This window comes from Equus asinus, chromosome 11, assembly GCF_041296235.1.
Source record: "Equus asinus isolate D_3611 breed Donkey chromosome 11, EquAss-T2T_v2, whole genome shotgun sequence".
Lineage (NCBI taxonomy): Eukaryota > Metazoa > Chordata > Mammalia > Perissodactyla > Equidae > Equus > Equus asinus.
In genome coordinates this window covers 12,506,169-12,525,036 of record NC_091800.1, presented here as the reverse complement: position 1 = coordinate 12,525,036, position 18,868 = coordinate 12,506,169, and the positions used below count along the sequence as shown (strand labels likewise).

Sequence of the window (18,868 nt, the reverse complement as noted above, 5' to 3'; positions counted from 1 at the left end):
GGACCGAGGCATTAGGCCACAAATCTAATCGAGTCTACGTTGAATGTGAAGAAAAGTTTTAATTGCACAAAGATAGTACATAACGTTTCAAATATAAATGAAAGGACAATCAGTAGTGCTATCAAAATGTATAATACAGGAACATTTTTAAAAAGAATAGAAAAATTATACTTAGGACCTATAAATCTTCCTCATTATAAGCATATGTAGCAATTCATTCATGCAGGTTCTTATATGTAGATAGGATGATTTTTTTTTCTTTTTGAAGAATTCCATTGTAGCTATGGGATGAAAAATGTATTGATGTAACAATGTATTATGGTAATGTTATAGCTTTCTTCTATTTTGCTTTTAGTGTTAGGATTGCTAAAAGCTTATTTAAAATACCCAACTGACATAATGTGCTTTCAATAAAGAGGACACTGCCGTATACATTATCCTTCCTCGGTCACTGTTTGATACCACATCGCCTGGCCTCTTTCTACATAGGCCACTTTGTTAAGAGGGAGGCCAAGGGAGTTGAAATTTCAGGCAGTGGGTGGCAGAGGTACCATCCTATCAACCTGACCAATCCTCCAACAACCCTTACATCCAATGTTTCTCCTAAGGTATCCTACGGGCAGGATGAGGAACATGCTTGCCTTCCAGTGAAAGACATCCTTGGCTTTTCGCCCAGCCAGGTGTGCAAGAGATCAGCACTGCTAATCCCATGCTTGCTGGGTTTGAGTTCAGACAAGGATGTCCCAAGCGGAGGGCCAAACCCTGATTTATGAAGATCAGATTGCTCCCGTAAGAGCTGCCAGGAAAACTCCCAGGATGCCAGGGTACTAAGCAAAGCACTCAGGGTAGCAGGACTCTGCCGCCCCCTCTGCCTCTTTGGAGAGGTGTTAAAAGGAGAGGATACCTCCCAGGCCATGAGGCCGAAGCCCCCCCATCCTGAAGTCAGCTGCAGCGGGCCTGCCAGGGCATCACCCACAGCCAAGGAAGACTCCAGGGAGGGGCAGAGGGATCGACAGGCACGTGGAAGTGCCCGCCTCCCACCCCTGCTAGTCCCCTCGACCCTCAGTTCTGGCAGAGGCCTGGAGTGCAGGAGTAACCGCAAAATGTTCAGTCCAATCAGATACATTGGTTGGGTGTCTCCTCGGATTCCAGAACACTTGGAAATGGTAATTCTGCCAAAAGAGGCTCTGTCATAGATGATCTGGGTGACAGATTGCAGTTAAAAACTTCATCTATTGAACCTGAAAAAAAGTAAACAAGGCATGCATTATTAGCATCCCTGAGAAAACAAAAACGAAAACCCAACAGTGCCTTTAAAACTCACACGACATGCTCGGTAACCAATTCAATGATCAATAGAGAATCCTGGCTTCCTCAGAGACACTCAAACAGCTAAAGAGAAATGTGCTGCTTTCTGTTTGCCAGTACGACATGGGTGGTCGTTGGCTGTTCCATGGGCTGGAGTGGCTTTACAGGAAGCTGCACACACTCTTTCTCATTTCATGAACAAAGGCCCCGATCCAGGGAGTAGATGCCTAGGACAGAGGTCAGTTTTGGAGAATCAGGTGGAGCTGGGCTAACTGTGTCACCAGGGCGGAGCTGTGGAGGCCAGGCTCAGCCTGCCTGCCAAGGCAGCTGATGCAAGCCGGCTGCGCCATCTACAGTGCACACTGACTGACAGCTCAGGTCAGCCTAGAAGAATCCTTCCCCAGCACTCTACAGTGGAGGTGGCCCCAGGGCTGGCTGAGGGTAAACCTGAAAGGAAGCACTGCCCGACTTCACATGCTCCTTGTGTCCCCAGGATGGCGGTAGACACCCCAGGCAGCCTTCACGACCGAGGGTGAGCAATGTGAAACAGTAAAACCCTGCCCAGGCTGCTGCAGCCAGTGGAAGAGGCTGGAGGGGTGTCCCAGGAAGGACTGGGCATCTGCAACCTTGCCCCAATTGGGCAAGTTAATCTTCCCTTAAAAGGATCAGCAGATAATCCCCCCACATGACTGCAGTGGAGCAAAGCACAAAGGCATCTGCGAAAGGAACATCCAGACACAGAAGGCAATGTGGAGGGAGGGAGAGAGAGTGGGGGCGGTGGGGGGAGTAGGAAGGAGACAGGGGGAGCGGAGGAGGGAGACACAGACAGACAGACTACTTCCATAAGAAATAGCAAGGAGTAAGCATTTTTGCTATAAACGTTGGAAGAAAGCAACAACTGTCATTAAACAGAATGAAGACTCTGTTTTACATCTGAACTTTTTGAAAACTGCAAGTTCATAGCGACTGGTGTTTGTTTGTTTTTAGTTTTGTTTTTGCAATTAGCAGCCAGAGTCCTGGTTCAAGGAAGTTGCTTTCTCAGCCCAGCCCAGCACGGACAGAGACCGGGTAGCAGAAGAGAAATCCAGACGAGACTCCACTGATATCAAGCCACACGGGACTGAGATGTCTCGCCAGCTCCTCGGGAGGCGGCGCTGGCTGTTATAGTCTAGAACCCACCCTACATAATCCACAGCTTGCTAAGTGAAGCATTCTCAGGAGTTATTCTTTTGTGGTCTTACAAACTCAGGGGAACTCTTTCCAATATTGTTAAAGGTAGACATCTTGACCATGCAGACTCCTCCCCGAACTGAACTTTTAATTAACATTCTGCTGCCCAGAATACGCACATCAGGAAACCATGATTCCTTCAGAATATTTAAATTATTAATATTTGAATGAGTATTAATATGTAATTAACGATACATTGTAAAATTATTTTCTGGGTGTGCTGCACAATATAACTGCTATGCCAGAAAACTTTTGGGAGCCTAAAAGGAAAAGGTGTTATATTTCTTTTTGGTAGCAGACATTTCCTACTTCCTACTTTCCGAATCATGTGATATTTCCCCTTTATCAAGAGGCCTTGCCTTTTCAATTGATGCACTCTCCTCCCCTGGCTTTATTCTACACTGTTATTTAATCCCCTTCCTCAGGTACTGGAGAACGGTTAACATACCTCTGGAAGTTACGCTGAATTTTCGGTCAGAGAAACTGCTCCTTCGGATTAAAGGTTCGCTCATTTTCTCCAGAAATAATTTAATTGTTTCCTTCTTTTCTGGGCTTGTACTTGACAAATTCAGAACTTTTCCATGCACGTTTACAGTGGAATTGCTGAGCCCCAACCAATAGAAGAAATCAAATAATGCATCTGCTTTGAATTCATACGCAAAGCTCAGATTTTCTCCATTAACCACCTCATTTCCTGGAGGGAAAAAATTCTTTACCGCCTCTTGAAAATCAAACTGAAAGAGAGAGAAGCATTTAATTAATTTCACGGATAGAACTATAATGCTATATTCTAGAATTACATATTATTATAGGATTATATTATAGAATTAACTGCCCAAATATCCAAAGTATCACACCTCTTACTTCTCTTTCACTCTGACAGATATTTTTTAACAGTTGCCTTTATTTTTCTTAAACAGACTTTTGCATTTGCACCATATACCATCCAAAGACCTTCAACTGCTTGGTCAAATTCACACTGATTCTTACCCCATTTCTAAGAAGTTGCTAGACACTTCATTTTGTTGGTAGTGATATTGGAGTAATAGAGAACTTAGATGTCTGGGTACAATTAAGTTACAGACAAGCTCCGGGGTTTGGGTCCTTGCATGAAACGCACAGACCCCTTTCCGTGTGGTTGGCAGCTCTGGATTCAGACAGGCGGAAGCTTACCTGAAGCCGGTAGCTTTCTCCAATCACTGAGGAAATGACCATGTCCATCCCTTGCTCTATCTGTCTTCTTATCTTGGGGTGCCTTGTGTTCACAAGAAACGCATACGTCCTTTCTAGAAATTAGGAAGCAGAATTCAAAAAGAAGTGTGCACATGTGACATAACCATGCTTCCTAACATTTGATAAAGCAGCGAGTCCCATCTTATTTGGAGAGTTTATTCACTTATAACTTCCCTAGCCGCTCCCTGACACCCCCACTACAAAGCCTAGCCAGATTTCTAGAAACGTTTCTGAGAATTTTGCAGGTTTGAAGGAAGCTCTGGGATGTTGTAAAAGTAGGTTAGAAAATTGGCTCCCCCAAGGCTGCAGTTTGTCACTCAGTTGCATCTCGGAAACCGAAAGTTCCATTCTATAATTATCACAGACGAGAACTGAGCCTCCACCGCGGGCACCCAGCATGGAGAGCTAAAGTAAAAAATTGAGATGGCTGGTTTTCATGTCACTGCCTTGCTGGATATTTAACTGCAACTTGGCTCTCACTAGCATTTCCTTATTTGCAAAGCAGAAAATCAGCAAAGTCCAGGGAAGGAGGCGGCCCCATTCCTTTCCCGTCCCTCCCATCTCTCCCCATCCTCCCCAGGGACCTGGCATTCGTTCTGCCAAAGGGCTAGTTGAGGGTCCCAAGGATCAAGGTGACTCGGATTGGTTCTCCTCCACGCCCCACACCACACAATCCCCGGTGGGAGGGGAAGTGGCTCCCCTTGTTCCCATAATCCCATGTCTCTGTCCTGGCAGACAGTTGTTTTTGTTGTTATTGTTTGTTTTGGGGTTTTTTGGTAATCCCTTACGTCCAACCCTATATAACCTAAGCAAAGAGAAGGCTGTTTACTCATTAAGAAATTTGAAATTTTATTAACCAACAACCTCTTGACTTTTCCAGCCCCCGGAATGAAGCTCCGTGGCCTTAATTACCAAGTACTTCTTCCAGGGAGACACGTAGCATAGATTGCCACCCACTGTTTAAAGGCCATGGACCAGCCATTGTGTGATTCTGAGAACTGAACATTTTGCATTGGCTTTGAGCGTCAAACCCGTGGTCCACCAATAACAAGCGTTGCATCCTTGAGGAATACATTTTGAACTAACATTTGCACTAACCTTATTCATCTTATTTTTCCTACCCCTGTTTTCCTTTCTCCCAAATGATTTTTTAGGCCCTTTAGATATACACTACTCCATATCCTCTTTGAGATAAGAGATAAATAAGGCAAGCAAGTTATTTGATACCTTGAATTAACTTTCACACAAAGGAAACCAAGACCTTTAGGCTCACTCAGGGCTGCCACACTCCACAGTTGTAACGGTTGGGCAGGTTGTGCACTACACAACTCTAGAGGAAGCCTTTCGCATTCACAGACATCGTTTATTTGTATATTTATCATGACAAACTTCTGGGAAGGGTTAGTAAATTGTTTTGAGTTAATGGTGGCTTTTTCCAATTTGCACAAAAGTGCAGTTCAGGATAGCAGCGGGGCTGGACGCGTTGCCTTAATCACAATTTTCATAATTTCAACTTGACTATCTTAAGCTCCTGTATCATAGAATCTCTTCATTTCCTGGCTTTCCTCACACTTAACGAGTACTGGGTTTCCACCCCTCCTTCCACAACAGTTGTCACACAACTGTGTACCTTTTGTAGGCCACTTGCAAATACCTCCTTGTACCACTCCCTGCACTTTCATTAAAATGGTAAAATGGAGGGGTCTCTTGCTCTTTCTTAAGATTCCTCCTGAGATGGACGATGCAGGAAGGGTGCTTGGTAATCTGTGAATTACAGTCTTGGAGAATGCTCTGCTTTCTGGCCGTCAACACGCCAGGTAACAGCAGGGCTCAGGCATTCTAACGAGCATTACTCGTTACCCTGCGTTCTGCTCCCGGCTCCTCCTGCCGAGAGAGCATCGTGACTGTGAATTATGAAGTGAGCAGAGGCTCGGAACGATTCTGAATGAAAGGAGCAGAGAACCGGCTCCACGAATCTGAATGAGAGCGAATGTTTGAGGAAATCTATTTGGCATTTGTAGATCATTTCTTATTACCTTGGACTCATTTCAAGAATATTTAGAAGTAAGTTTAAGAAAGTCTACCTCTATCACAGAACACTCTGCCCAAGACTTTCCCCACATATTACTCGGAGCAGGAGGAAGAAAGGGAAATTGAGGTCTTTTCGCATTGGAATTTGAGCTAACATAGTTGTTATCAGCTAATGGGATTTCTTGGAAGAAACGATAGAGAGATGTGTCTAAAACTGAAATTCAAAGGCCACAGCATGAAATAGAAAAGCACCTACAACTGCTGTTTATTTTCTTTATCTTAGTTTCCTCGTCTATAAAATGAGGATAGTGTAAGTCCGTCACAGGTAGGACGACCCTGCCTCCTGGCTTGCTGAGTCAGTCCCAGAGCACACCTTTGTCCCAGCACAACTGTTAACAGCACCTACAGTCATGCTCACAAGGGTTCCCCTTGGGGTGATGAGCCCTACAGGGTCGTTGTGCCAGTTAATGACCTTAGAGCTAGCCTCGAATAGGCAAGTGTTTGCTATGTGGTAGATAGTATTATATATCATCATCTGCACGACTCCAGCCATTTTTGCAACACCTGCAGGCTCAGAACGTCCAATCACTTCCTGCCTAGACAGGAAGTAGAAAACAAAGCCCAGAGACAGATGGCTGCTGCCCTGTGCTCATTTAGGGGCTTGTGCTGCAGGCTTGTGCTGTGCTTCAGACGGCTTACACACCAGGCTTCTCCCTCACAGCCTCGCCACAAGCTGGCCTCCACCCTGCTTTCTCCATGCCCCACTTCTGCCTCATCAGCAGGCCACAGTCCACAGCCCGGCAAGGCAGAACCAAACCAAAAATATTTATATACCTACCTTTTGAGGGGTCTTTTTTGGTCTGTACATTAATAAAGAAGAGCATTGGTTTGCTCAATATAGTTTCCCTGTAGTCTTTATAATCACAGTAGTTGGTCAGTTCCACGTATCTATGAAAAAAGCAGAGATAATTGCAAAGTAATGTACCTTCCCATCTAAGTCAGGAAGGGGATGTGCTGGACAGGGCCCTGCTGTGTCCACAGATCCTATGACGGAAGTCTCCTGAAATGTGTCCATACAGAGGCAGCCATATTTTGTACCATGTGCCCCTCCCCTGGTCAGCTGAGAGATGAGCATGTAACCTAAAGGAGGTCATTGTCCTTGGGGTGGCCTGGCACTAATGCCTGGCCCTCAGAGGCAACTTTTACCAGATGATGACTAATACATCTATCTGTTGGGCTGTATGAGTTCATTTGAAGCTATGAGGGCTCTATGTCTCTCCGGGCTGAGAATGAATTACACTCAGTATGTAGAATTAGCTGGGTCTTCTCCAGTGCAGTCATCCCGCCTTACTGGTGGGTCTGAAATTTTTCTTTCCTTCTCTTTCCCTCTTCCTTTCTCAAATCCCAAAATAAACCCAGCCCCCTCCATGGATTACACAATCAATCAATATTCATATGAACTAGTTCTCATCTCTCTGATCCTGAGCTTGTGCAATTAAAAAAACAAAACTAAACTAATGTTGGACTTCTGCCCAGGGCCCTATTAAATTTATCTTCCTGGGTTTTCATTCATGATTCCAGCCTGGGAAGATCTTTTGCATTTGACTCTGTCATCCAGCACATCAGCTTTCTCTTCCTACTCTACAAATTTTCCAAGCAGTCCTTCTCCGTCTCTGCTTACACGGTCGATAAAAAGACAGATCCATGAACAAATTAGCTTCCTTCAAGAAGTGGCTAATTTTCTAACCAAACCTAATCTCAGATGCCACATGGCCATGGGCAGGCTGAACGCAGTCAGCAGGCTGGTGCTCCTGCCACAGTCCCTCTTTGACACGGACCTGGTTCCCCACCCACGGGCACAGCTGTGAGCATCTGCACGAGTGAACAGGCTGGCCTGGCTGCCAGCACGGCTGCTTGTGCTACACTGCAGAGTGTCTGCTTCTTAGATCTAGTCATGGGCAGAGACAGCTTGAGTGTTTCTTTCTGGCTTGTTGTCCTTCCAGTGCCTGACATGAAAATAACAGCCTTGGAGAGAGCCCCACTGCAGGGAGCTGTGGCCACACAGTCCTCTCAGCCTCCCTCCCTGGAGCCCACTTGCCACAACGTGCTTAGAGGGGCCAGTACACAAGACCACGACCCAGGCATGGGTCAAGAGCATGTGGGAGAGTATCTACCCTGGAGTCACAAAAACACAGCTTCTACTCTCTTTCTCCCACCTTGGTTTCTTAGAAATCTGTGTCATTATCTTTTTTCTGGGATTGTCAGACCTGATTTTGAGAGCTTTTAAAACCTGACCCCTGATGGAGCCTCTAAATGCTTCCTGCCTTCCATTTCCCCAGGCTTTTAATGTGGTCTCCACCTCCCAACCTGGGCACTGGGGGTGGCTAGCAGGCTGGTCTGGGGGTGGGAGGGAGGACACAGGGCTGGCACTTTCCAGAGATGGAAAGGGATGCAGGTGATGTTCAGGGGTGTGGCTGAGGAGGACAGCAGCAAGGAGAGGAGGCTGGAATGGAGAAGGGGTGCGGGACCTGGGGGATGGGCTGGGTAAGCTACTGCAGACGGGGTTTGTATGGTCCTCCTTCCTCTCCTCCCCCACCCCCGCCTTCCCCCTCACCTGGGCACAACCGTGTGGAGTGAGAATGGGGTGAGGTGGGGCAACTGAGGGGGAGTGGCACTGTGTTCCTGATCAGCAATTGTCCCAATTGACCAACGGCCAAAAACTACTGGAGAAAGGAAGCAGTGAAGGAAGGAGAAGGACCCACCATTTGCTGGGTTCATTCGATCTCATTCATTCATTCAACAATGTTCCTTAAGCGCCAATTATATGCCGGGCACCAGGTGGGCATCCACATGTGCCTTCTCACATCTGAGGATCTCAGCACCTAGGGGGTGGGGGTTAGTAGAAGGGCGGCGGCACTGGGCTTCCCCTGTGCTCTCCCACTCACTCTGCCATCCATCTCTTCAGCAGCCAACGACCTGGTGCAGGCAGGCAAGAGTGGCAGGGGTGGGGATGAGTTCTGTGGTTGCAGGGGTGCAGGAGAGATGCAGAGGGAGGAAGTGGGAAGAAAGTTCTTGTAGCAAAAGAAGTCTGATGGGGGGAAACATCAAAAAGATAGACGTGTGCTGCCAGTGGGCGTCAGGTACCCTGATCCATCCAGGGCAGATCTTTACATTCTCCCACTTGTTTATCACGGAGTTAATTTAGAGCCATTTAAGCGTTTAATATTTTCCTCAAGGCGATTCCTCAGCTCTCTCAATATCCACAGTCTGACTGTCATTCTCCAGGGCGTGCAAATGGCGTTTGGGTCCAGTGCATCCAGAAAATCTCTAGTTTTGCTTACTAGTCTGATGACACAAATGACAGTGCAGAACTTGACTCTGTCTACAAAATCAACTGACATATGATTGGAGGTATCATCAGTAAGAAAAAGACAAAAATCTCAACTCAGAAATGAGTTGGGAAAATAACCCGTTTTCCCCAGAATCCTGTGGAAGACTTTTGTGAACAGGATTGAGCTCAAGTAGCTGTGACTTGGCGTGATCAGAGAACGGGGACTGGGTGGGGCGGGGGCTTCTGGATAGCCCCATATTGAGTTTAATGCATAACCTATTCATGAGTCACCCCTTTAGAGTGTGAATTTAAGAAGATGCCCTGAATAATAAGACTGTGCTCAACATAATTTAACCTTCCTTTGAGGACTTAGAGGCACTTTCAGGATCTTAACAGGGCTGTAAACACCATCACAGAGCATGTCAGCTATCACTGTGCCGCAGATGTATGAAAGTGTTGCTTATATGAGGGTTCTGATAACAGCATTTACAGACAAGGGACTGTGGCGAGATCCCTACTTAATAAACTCTCTTTTCAAACCAGGTCACAAACAAGCAATACCTCCATAATTCATCCATTCCCAGCCTCCCAGTAATGGTCCAAGGGTTAAACACCTCAAAATTCCAGTGAAATAAATAAATGTGAGCATTCCTCTGGACTTCACTGTTGTAAAATTTGGATATGTAAGTCACTAAAATACAAAAAGGTTTAGGACCTAGTTGTTAAATCTCACGGATTGACCCTAAGCTAACATCTGTGCCAATCTTCCTCTGTTTTGTATGTGAGCCGCTGCCACAGCATGGCTGCTGACAAGAGGAGTAGGTCCACACCTGGGGACGGAACCTGGGCTGCCAAAGTGGAGCACGCTGAACTTAAGCACTAGGCCACAAGGCCAGCCCCCTAGTTATTTCATCTTTAAATGTGCCTATTTCTGAGTTACTAATGCAAATAGTGCTTCTGTGTACTGGATATTTATTATATTTGCTGAAGTTATCGTTAGGGATGAAAAGCAAGCAGTTAAAGATAGTTCCTTTAAAGTCCCACTTCTTCAATGCTTTCACCCTGGCCCCAAAATGCTTCTAGGCTGAAACTTTCTATGCCTGGCTTCAATCCAAAGATTGAAAGGCAGAACCATGTGGTGGAAAGCATAGTGAGTCAAAATAAGAAGATCTAATTCGTGTCCTAACTGACCAGCTGTGGGAACTCAGTCCCAGAGCCACAACTCACTATGACCTTGAGTGAGTGACTTAACCCGTCTGACCTCTGCCCTCATCTGTAAAAGGGATAACAGCATTGCCTTTATTTGTTGACTGAATGCAGCACAAGTAACATAGACATAAGTACCTGGACCCACAGTAGGTGCTCAACAAATGTTACTAGCGTCTTTAATCCTGGCCAACTTTGCTGACCATAGGGTGAGTTTTGTAAACTTGTGACGCACAACAAGGGCTGTGTTCATCTGAGTTAACAGGTAACAAGGACAACAGGAATATCTGAAAAATAAAGGAGCAAGAGTTTCTCCTTCCTTGCTTCGATTTCTTTCCTCATCTTTTCCGTTTGGAAGACTAAAGGGAACAGCTTAACAAGTGCAATATCTGAAAGATGAGACCAAGAAAGAACTCCGTATTTTTGCTTCTAGCAAATCAGGAGTGGCTGAAAGATTGCCCACCATCTAAAATACCCAACTTTCTCCAGAGCTTCCTTCAGATTTCACATCATCTCTAGCATGATCTGAAAAGCTGCTCCAAATTTCCCTGGGCTCTGACAATCTAATGATCAACGACAAATAAGAATTCAAACCCATGGCTTCCATCTGAGGGGGTGTGCATGGGTGTGTTCGCTTGACGAAATATAGAGTGGAGCAGAGAAAAGAGGAGCCCATACTGCAATAGTCCTCGTGTAGAAGGCCAGAAATCGCTCACAGCTTCCAGAATGCTTTGCTGGGACACTGAGCAGGGACCTTCTGCCCTTGGGAGCAAGCAGGATGGCCCTGCTGTGTTTCCACTGTGAACTTGGTAGCATTATGCAGAGCATCACCCTAAGCTCTCAGACACTTCCTTCTCTTTCACTTCCTTCCCTCCTTCTTCTGGTGAAATCAATCAAAATTTTCAGATTTATCACTCTAATGTCTATGACTTGAATCAAGGATACACATGTTCAGTCATTTATTCATTTGTCAATTACTGATGCTCAGTGCGTGTGAAACACTGTGATGGGACAAAGAATGATTCACTCACGTATTCGCTCATGCAATAAACATCTGCTAAGCACCTGCCATGTGCTGGGCTCTGGGGACACAAAGATGAGAAAGAAAACAGTCTTGCTTTCAATAAGCATATAGTCTATTGGGAGACAGATAAGAAAATGCACCATTTCAGTAGGAAATCACAGATGTCTAAGACCTTGTTGCCTAAGTGTGATCACTGGGCCAACAGCACTGGCACCACCTGGGAGCTTGTGAAACTGCAGTATCCGGGCACCTCCCCAGTTTTATTCCATCTAAAACCTGCATTTTATCAAGCTCCTCAGGACACTTGTGAGCTTATTTAAAGGTTGAGAAGCACTGGTTCAAGACATGGACCCTGCCAGTCAGAGGCTTACAAACTAGTTAATCATTCAGAGGTACAAACGCCCGAGGGATGCAGAGGTCTCTGCACTCGTGTGTCCACACTCCATGGAGTCATGTCCTACTTATTTAAATAAGAAGGAGCAAAGGGGGAAGGGCCCGGCCTTAGAACCTTTCACTGCGCTGAGACAGGCACTAGGAGAGCGATCGTGTGTCAATCCAAACACACCGCCTACGGCTGGACAAAAGAAGGGGAGATGGGGACCCCAGGAGGAGTCATGGCTTAGCCAAGCCTTGGGGACTGTGGGGGACCACATCCAGGCATTTGGACCAGGTGAACTGAGAGCAGGAAGTAGACCAGAGTGTGGCTGGAAGCCCCAACCAAGGCTCCCGAGAAAGGCAGGCAGGAAAGAAGGCAGCAATGGCTCGTGGCTGTTGAATCACCAGATGTGGGTTTGATTTCTGTCTCTGTGAACACAGTAAGTTTTTTAACCTCTCTGAGATTCATTTACTCACCTGTAAAATCTGGCTAACAAAAGGCCTCCAGTGAGGTGGCCGAAAGATTACATAATGGGTGTGAAGCACTTGGCTTATGGGGCTTCTTAATAACATAAGCTAACAATTGTCAAGTGATCAGTATGTGCCAATAACTGTTTGAAGGACTTTATAGATTTCAACTCTCGACAACAACCCTATAAGGCTGTTGGTATTATTTTCCCCATTTCACAGCTGAGGAGACTGAGTCACAGAGATTAAGTAACTTTTCTAAGTCACTCAGCTACCAAGCAGCAGAACCAGGATTCAAACCAAGGCAGCCCCAGCCTGGCCCCCACACTCGTCCACGCTTAGTCTACACGGAATCTCATCAGAGTCATAGCGCAACACACGAATGATTATGACTTCATCATTATCGTTGTGTGTCCTGTTAAGGGGATGCTGTCCTGGGCAGGTCACCAAATCCAAGACTCAGACAGGAGGACCAAGGCAGAAGAGCAGTCACAAGGACAGGACGGAGCTCGCTGAGTGCAGCGGCAGCATGGGTGACAACGCCACGTGCTACCTATGGAACCGCGGCTGCTTCCCCAGCTTCCGGCCTATAGTCAGGGTCACTTTGGGCCTGGCCTGGGACTGGGCAGGCAGACAGAGTCCAGGCACTTCCCACCACGGGTGGAGGCGAGACATCGCCCAGCGAAGATCAAAGTATGTTCCAGCCCTTCCTCCGAGGCCTCACTCTAGGCCTCACTCTACCCCCGTCAGCGTCCTACCCTCCCCCCTGCACTCTGCCCCAGGGGCTGACTTCGAAGTGAGTGTGATTGTCCCTAACACTGGTGGGACATGGGCAGGAGCAGGTCACGTCTCTGGTTTTAGCGGTTTCCTTAAAACCACTGGATTTACTTCCTCTTTTAGGCTGATTATATAAGATGCGCACTGGCTAATGCAATTCCAGTTATTTATCTGTAGACCCCGGAAATTTACGAGGAAGCTGCTGCTGTCCATAGTGAGCCAGGATTATTTCAGGTCCGCGGCAGTCTGCTGAAAGCACGGGCTTTGTAGTCAGACAGAGCGACGGACAAGCCTGGCTCTCCCGCTCGGCAGCCTCTTACTCAGGTCAATTACTTCATCTCTCTGCGTCCTAATTTTCTCATCTGTAAAAAGGGGAAACAAGCAGAGTGCTGACTTCTAAGCCTCCGTGAGATAATAGCTGTGAAATACTTCACACCATTCCTGGGACGCAAGTCAACATCAGCAGCCACCATTATGATTGCCGTGATTATTTTTATTACCCAAGCAGCCTCTTGCAAGTGAGGGGACCACTGAAAAGAAGGAATTCGACCTCCTCCTTGCCAAAGGTTTGCCATTACACCTCCACAAGAGGCTGCATTATAGGAAAAAAGGTAGGGGTGTGTGTGTGTGTGTTATCCTGAGCAGGCTGTGTTTGTTACACGGATGGATATCCTGAGCTTGAAAGAAAAGAAAAACAATAAAGATATTGCCATAAATCCCCCAAAATAGGACAAACATTTTTAAAGCAGGGTCTCAGGAGCTTTAAAGCTCTTAGTGGCCATCACTAAACCTTCCCACAACCCCAGGTTTCCCTAGGGTTATTCAGGTATGTATCTAGAAAAATGTTCTGGTATCAGAAGAAAAGCTGGAGTAAGCAGAACCACCGAATCATCCTCTTGCTGTCTGAGTGAGTGAATCATATAAATGTCAGGGTGAGTAGCTCTCAGTCCCTTGGGGTTCCTTGGGAAAGGACCTCATCAAAGCCACAGCACACACTTCTGACGCCAAGAAAAGAAATCCTGCTTACACTGTGGGCTTATCCCACACCAAAAATGTTTGTTGAATGAAAAAAAAAAATAGAGAAGGATTCTTACCCTCAATCCAAGCACCTCATAAACTACTTGAACAGCCAGCGACACTGGGTGCATATCTACATTTCTGGGGGCAAGGTCTAACATGACTCTCAAAAGCTCAATGGTCCCAAGTGATTACGAATCATCACTTTGCCTTCCTTGCTCCCCAGCCATCTCAGCGGCTGCTCTTGGATGGGGGCTGTCCCACACCTAAGGCAGGAATATAGTGGCCAAAAAGAAGAGGCAAAAGTTGCTAGAGTCCATCAACTCTAGGCCCCAACTCATTATGAACAGCGGAAAGTCGATGCTTGGTACAAGCCACCTCTGAAGATGATACTCAAAGCAAAGCAAAACTGGTCATCCTTGCCAAAACTGCCCGACCGCGAGGAAATCTGAAATAGAGTCCTATGCCACGTCATCCCAAACCAATGTCCAGCACTACAGGGCAATAACATTGAACCGGGCACAGCACACAGGAAAGACGACAGAGTACACACGCTGGCTGTCATTGGTCCAGGTGGTTCTGTGACCTTTAGAAGTGTGCCAGAATAGACTGGTAAAAAGTAAATCAGGCCAATTATTCTCTAGTAAAACTGGCCAGAGCCTATGCAGGGAAGGAAGGAAGGAAGCGGGGAAGGGAAGGAAGGAATTACTGAATTGCCGCTTTGGAGCACTATTTTAAGAGAGGAAGTTGTATGCTATCCCCAAAGACAGCTGGGTAAATTTGGAGATGTGAGGAGCAGCAACTGCAGACGTCTGAATTCCGACTATGGGCCCCTCCCTCCTGATCCATGAGGGCAAAACCTCTCACTGTTGTCCGAAATCATCTTCCCTCCTTCTAGAAGGCTCTCTCCATTCAGGCCAGGTGCCCCCCAAGTCATCCTTCAGGACTTCACACCCAGCTATAAAAGCCTACTTCCCCTGCCTTAGCACGTCCCCTGAGAGGAAGACAGATTGTTCCTACCATCACCCAAATTATTCTCAGCTGCTCCTTGCTATTTTCACGAAATTGCTTAGACAACAAGAACCTTGTATTTGTGTATTCCCATTTGCATCCTGGTCTGCATCACCTGGTCATTGTCTATTCTGGACTCTGACCTGCCAGAGGACCACTGCTGTTTAACTTTCTTTTGTGTTGGAGGTGTTCAAAGCAAGAGTTTAACAACCAGACTTCAAAATCATTTAAATTTTGCAGCACTGTCTGCTAAGATTGGAGGAGCTGGCTCTCAAAAGCCTAACCTACAACTTCAATTAATTCTGGACATTTTTATTTTCATATTCTTTTCTCAAACACAATAGTCATCTTTTTAAATTTTTGCAAATCAGAATTCTAACTCAATTCCTCCCACAGTCCCCTGCTTATGGGTTGGAATTTTCAATTCACTAAGAAAGAGAGACATTCTTGCTGGGGAATGGTTTTTCAGACTCTCAAAGCCCTCACTATCTTGTGTGGAAAAGCAAGGTTTTTCCCAGCAGCTTTGAAGAAGGCATTTTAACCATCTCATTTTGTTTACTTGCCCTTCCTGGCTCCATCCCACCCACAGGGTGCCACGGCGCCGCTGCCCTTCCAAGCAGCAAAGCTTTACATCTTAATAGCTGGCCGGCTTACTCATCTCTGAATCAAACTCCAGACTGTACTGTCTGCTTCCGGGCACTCAGTTCTGCAGCACGAATATAAGAGCCCCCGGCCCCCGGCCCCATGCACACGCTCACTCTCACGCACAGGGTGACCTCTGGAGGCAGGAGGCCATGTAGAATCAGGCGTGGAGCTCCCGCCTCCTTTACCCCGTGGCATCAAAGCCTGCTTCACAGATGGACTCCATCCCGTTGGCTCCAAGTCTGCTAAGAAGTGCTTCAGACACTTTGGCCACAGCAGTTAAACATCCTGGGCACCCTCCATCAAATTAAGCTTGGCCCAAGCTCTGCCCCAGGATCCTGGAAGCTACATTCATTGCACTTATTTTCCCAGAACTTATCTGCCCACACGACAGCCCACATGGCCCTGGATTGGACCTCACCAGACTTTGTTCCCTTCTCAGCCATGGATAATTAATTTATTTTTTGAAAACTAAGGGAGGCCAAACAGGGGAAACTTTGAATTTTTGCAGGCTTCTCCACTGGATCAGCTCACTGGATAAAGCTGATAGTGCACAGAATTGAGCATCTTCGTCCTGCCCCTACCACAATCTAAAGCCGGAGTGTGTCTCTCCTCTGTAAACAAACCTGGAAGGGTGTGCCCCCAGTTTGAGTTCATCTGACTCAGTTAAGGAGCCAGAAAGGGAAAATCATCCGTCAGTTAGGCGCTCCCCGCCCTGCCCTCCCCACGCGCCTGCCCTGATGCTCTCCTGGGCGGCTTCGAGCGGCGGCTGCAAAATGTCAGTGCAAAGGGCAGAAAAGCCAGGGAGGGGATAGCTAGGCACCTCTGGGTGACGTTAGCAATGAGAAAAATCTAGAAGTGGCACGTAAGGATGGGAGGGGATGTCCAGGTCGGGTCTCGGGAAGCGAGGCCAGCCAGGGCTCCCGGGGACGGCAGCGAGGCGGAGGCCTCTGCAGGGACCAGGCGGCGGGCCGAGGCGCGCGGCGAGGCCACCCACCTCTTGATGTAGCTGCTGAGGCGGTAGAGCTGCCCGTCGAGGCGCACGAGGCCGTCGCCGAAGACGTTGAAGCCCCCGCGCGCGGCCGCCGGCTCCCCCGGCCCGGGCACCACGAGCTGGTCGCCGCGCAGCTGGAAGGCGCCGGGCTGCAGGCGCAGCAGCTGCGCCAGCGGCAGCAGGGCCAGCTCGCAGTCGCACGTCCACAGGCTGCGCAGCTCCCCCGACGAGATGGAGGTCAGGCTCGGCCTGGCCGCCGGCGCGCACGAGGCCGCCTCCATGGCCCCACCCTCGGCGCGTTTGCCTCGGTGCGCCCCGCTCCGCCTCGGTGCGCCCGGCCGGCCCGGCCCCGGTGCGGTGGCCCCAGGTGCGCGCCGCCCGCCGGCAAGGAGCGCCGCTGGCCCCGCGCGCAGAAAGTGGCTCCGGCCCCGCGCGGCCCTTTTATCCGCCCCGAGCGCGGTCGCCGCGCCCCTCCCGGCCCTCGGGCACGACCCCAGACGCTCGGGCCGAGTTATCGTCGGCTCAGAATTTGGCACGCTCTCGCCTGGCCGCGCCTGCCCGCAGCCAAGGGTTACTCATCCCCCTCGGGTCCGTTGCTCCACACCCGGGGCTGGGCCCGCCCCGGCCTGGCCCGCACTGCCGGGGGCGGGGTGGGGAGAGGCCGCCCTGGGGTGCCGAGTCTGGCCCGTGGTGGGAGGGGAGGGCGCATTGCTCCCACCCATGAGCGAGACACCACACCGATCACACGCGTACTGATTGGAGGGACGCAAACGTCCGTCGCCCCACTCTCTCCACTTGGGGCCCGGGGCCGTCGAGGTAGGGCTCAGATGCCCACCCCTATGCCCCGCCCCAAGCTGGAGCCAGTTGCCAACCGCTGCCTCCCAGCCTGTTTTCTACTTTTTCCCCCCTCCAGATCATACCCTGCATTTTCTCTCCTCTCAGTCTTTCCCCGCATGATTCCTTCCCCTGGATTCCCTTCCATGTAGAAATTCCGCTCATGATCGTGTCACTTCCCGGAAAGCCTTCCTGAGTCCCCCGTGGCTCTCCTTGCTTCTCCCACACGGTGGGCCTCAGGCCATGACATGCCGGGTAGCGCGGACAGAAGGGACCGCGCAGTCCTCTCCTGCCTCCGCAGTAGGCTGAGCTCCTTGAGTCCCGGAATACGTTCATTTATTGTCAGTCATTGGAGAGCTCGCTAGGTGCTCCTTCTGTGGGCATACTGAATGTGCTCCGTCTCCTGCGGTATTAAAGGAGGACTATTTTCCTTCAATTTAATTCACTAATTCTGAAACATCTACTAGGAGAAAGACAGCAAGCTAAATTCTGACAAGACTAGAATGAACAGATACAGCCCTGCCCTTGCCTGATTTGCGGTCTGATGGAGGGTAGACAAGTTTTCAGCAACTGCAGTGTGTGAATGAAAAGTTGCCGCAGGATAACCCTGGACTTCCGGGAGGAGAATCCAGCTGGGTTTTGAGGCGCTGGGGAGGCTTCCTGAAGTCCTGTAATTCAGAACTCTAAGCTAGGTCCTAAAAGTTGAGTAGAACTTAGAGAATACCTTTAATTTGTGTTTGTGTGTACCTAGTGTGAACCCATGCATAGGTTTAATGGAAGAGTCCTTCTGTCATGTCTCATTTAAATCCCAGAATGTCAATGAGCTCCATTCACACATCCTTTCTCCAGACATGGGTCCCTTTGCCCCAGGATCAATCCCTGTCGCTGGGTTTCTCTGAACAAATCTACTTCCCCCAGAATGCATGGATCACCACTGCATCAATCTTTTGCAGAGAGGAAAGGGAATCTGTCTGTGAAACAAGCACCTAAGGGGATTCTTTCACAAAGTGAAGCCTGAGGATCATTGCCCAGAGGATGGGCATGGTGGGTGACGAGACTCCAGGCAGGACCCAGAGGCTGGGGCTCTGCTCACTGCAAGGGATGTGGTGCGAGGAGCTGGACCCATCACACTCTGGGTGTTCATTCTGGCCCCAAACATTGATGTGGTCACCACTATGCAACAGGCACCATCTTAAGCTCTGAAAGTACCAAAAAAAACTCCAATCAAGAAGAATGCTAGATTAGACGCATTGACTAAGTACCACGAGTGCAAGGTCAAGAGAGTGGTTGCTTCTACCTGGGAGGCCCCAGGAAGGGTTCTTGGAGGAGGTGACAAATGGACTAGACTCTGAATACAGGCTAGGAGCTCTCAGGTGAAGCAGTACCG

At 48.4% G+C, this 18,868-nt stretch overlaps 1 protein-coding gene across 1 annotated transcript; it reads right to left on the bottom strand.

Moving 5' to 3' along the window:
• Window positions 1-39: 39 nt before the first annotated feature.
• On the bottom strand, window positions 40-17,200 carry MEDAG (mesenteric estrogen dependent adipogenesis). The gene is made up of 5 exons (XM_014831945.3): window positions 16,651-17,200; window positions 6,641-6,750; window positions 3,712-3,824; window positions 2,987-3,272; window positions 40-1,241 (listed from the first exon to the last, which is right to left on the bottom strand). The coding sequence occupies exons 1-5, from the start codon at window positions 16,926-16,928 to the stop codon at window positions 1,117-1,119; spliced, it is 912 nt and encodes a 303-aa protein (XP_014687431.1). The 5' UTR covers window positions 16,929-17,200; the 3' UTR covers window positions 40-1,116.
• Between the last annotated feature and the right edge of the window lie 1,668 nt (window positions 17,201-18,868).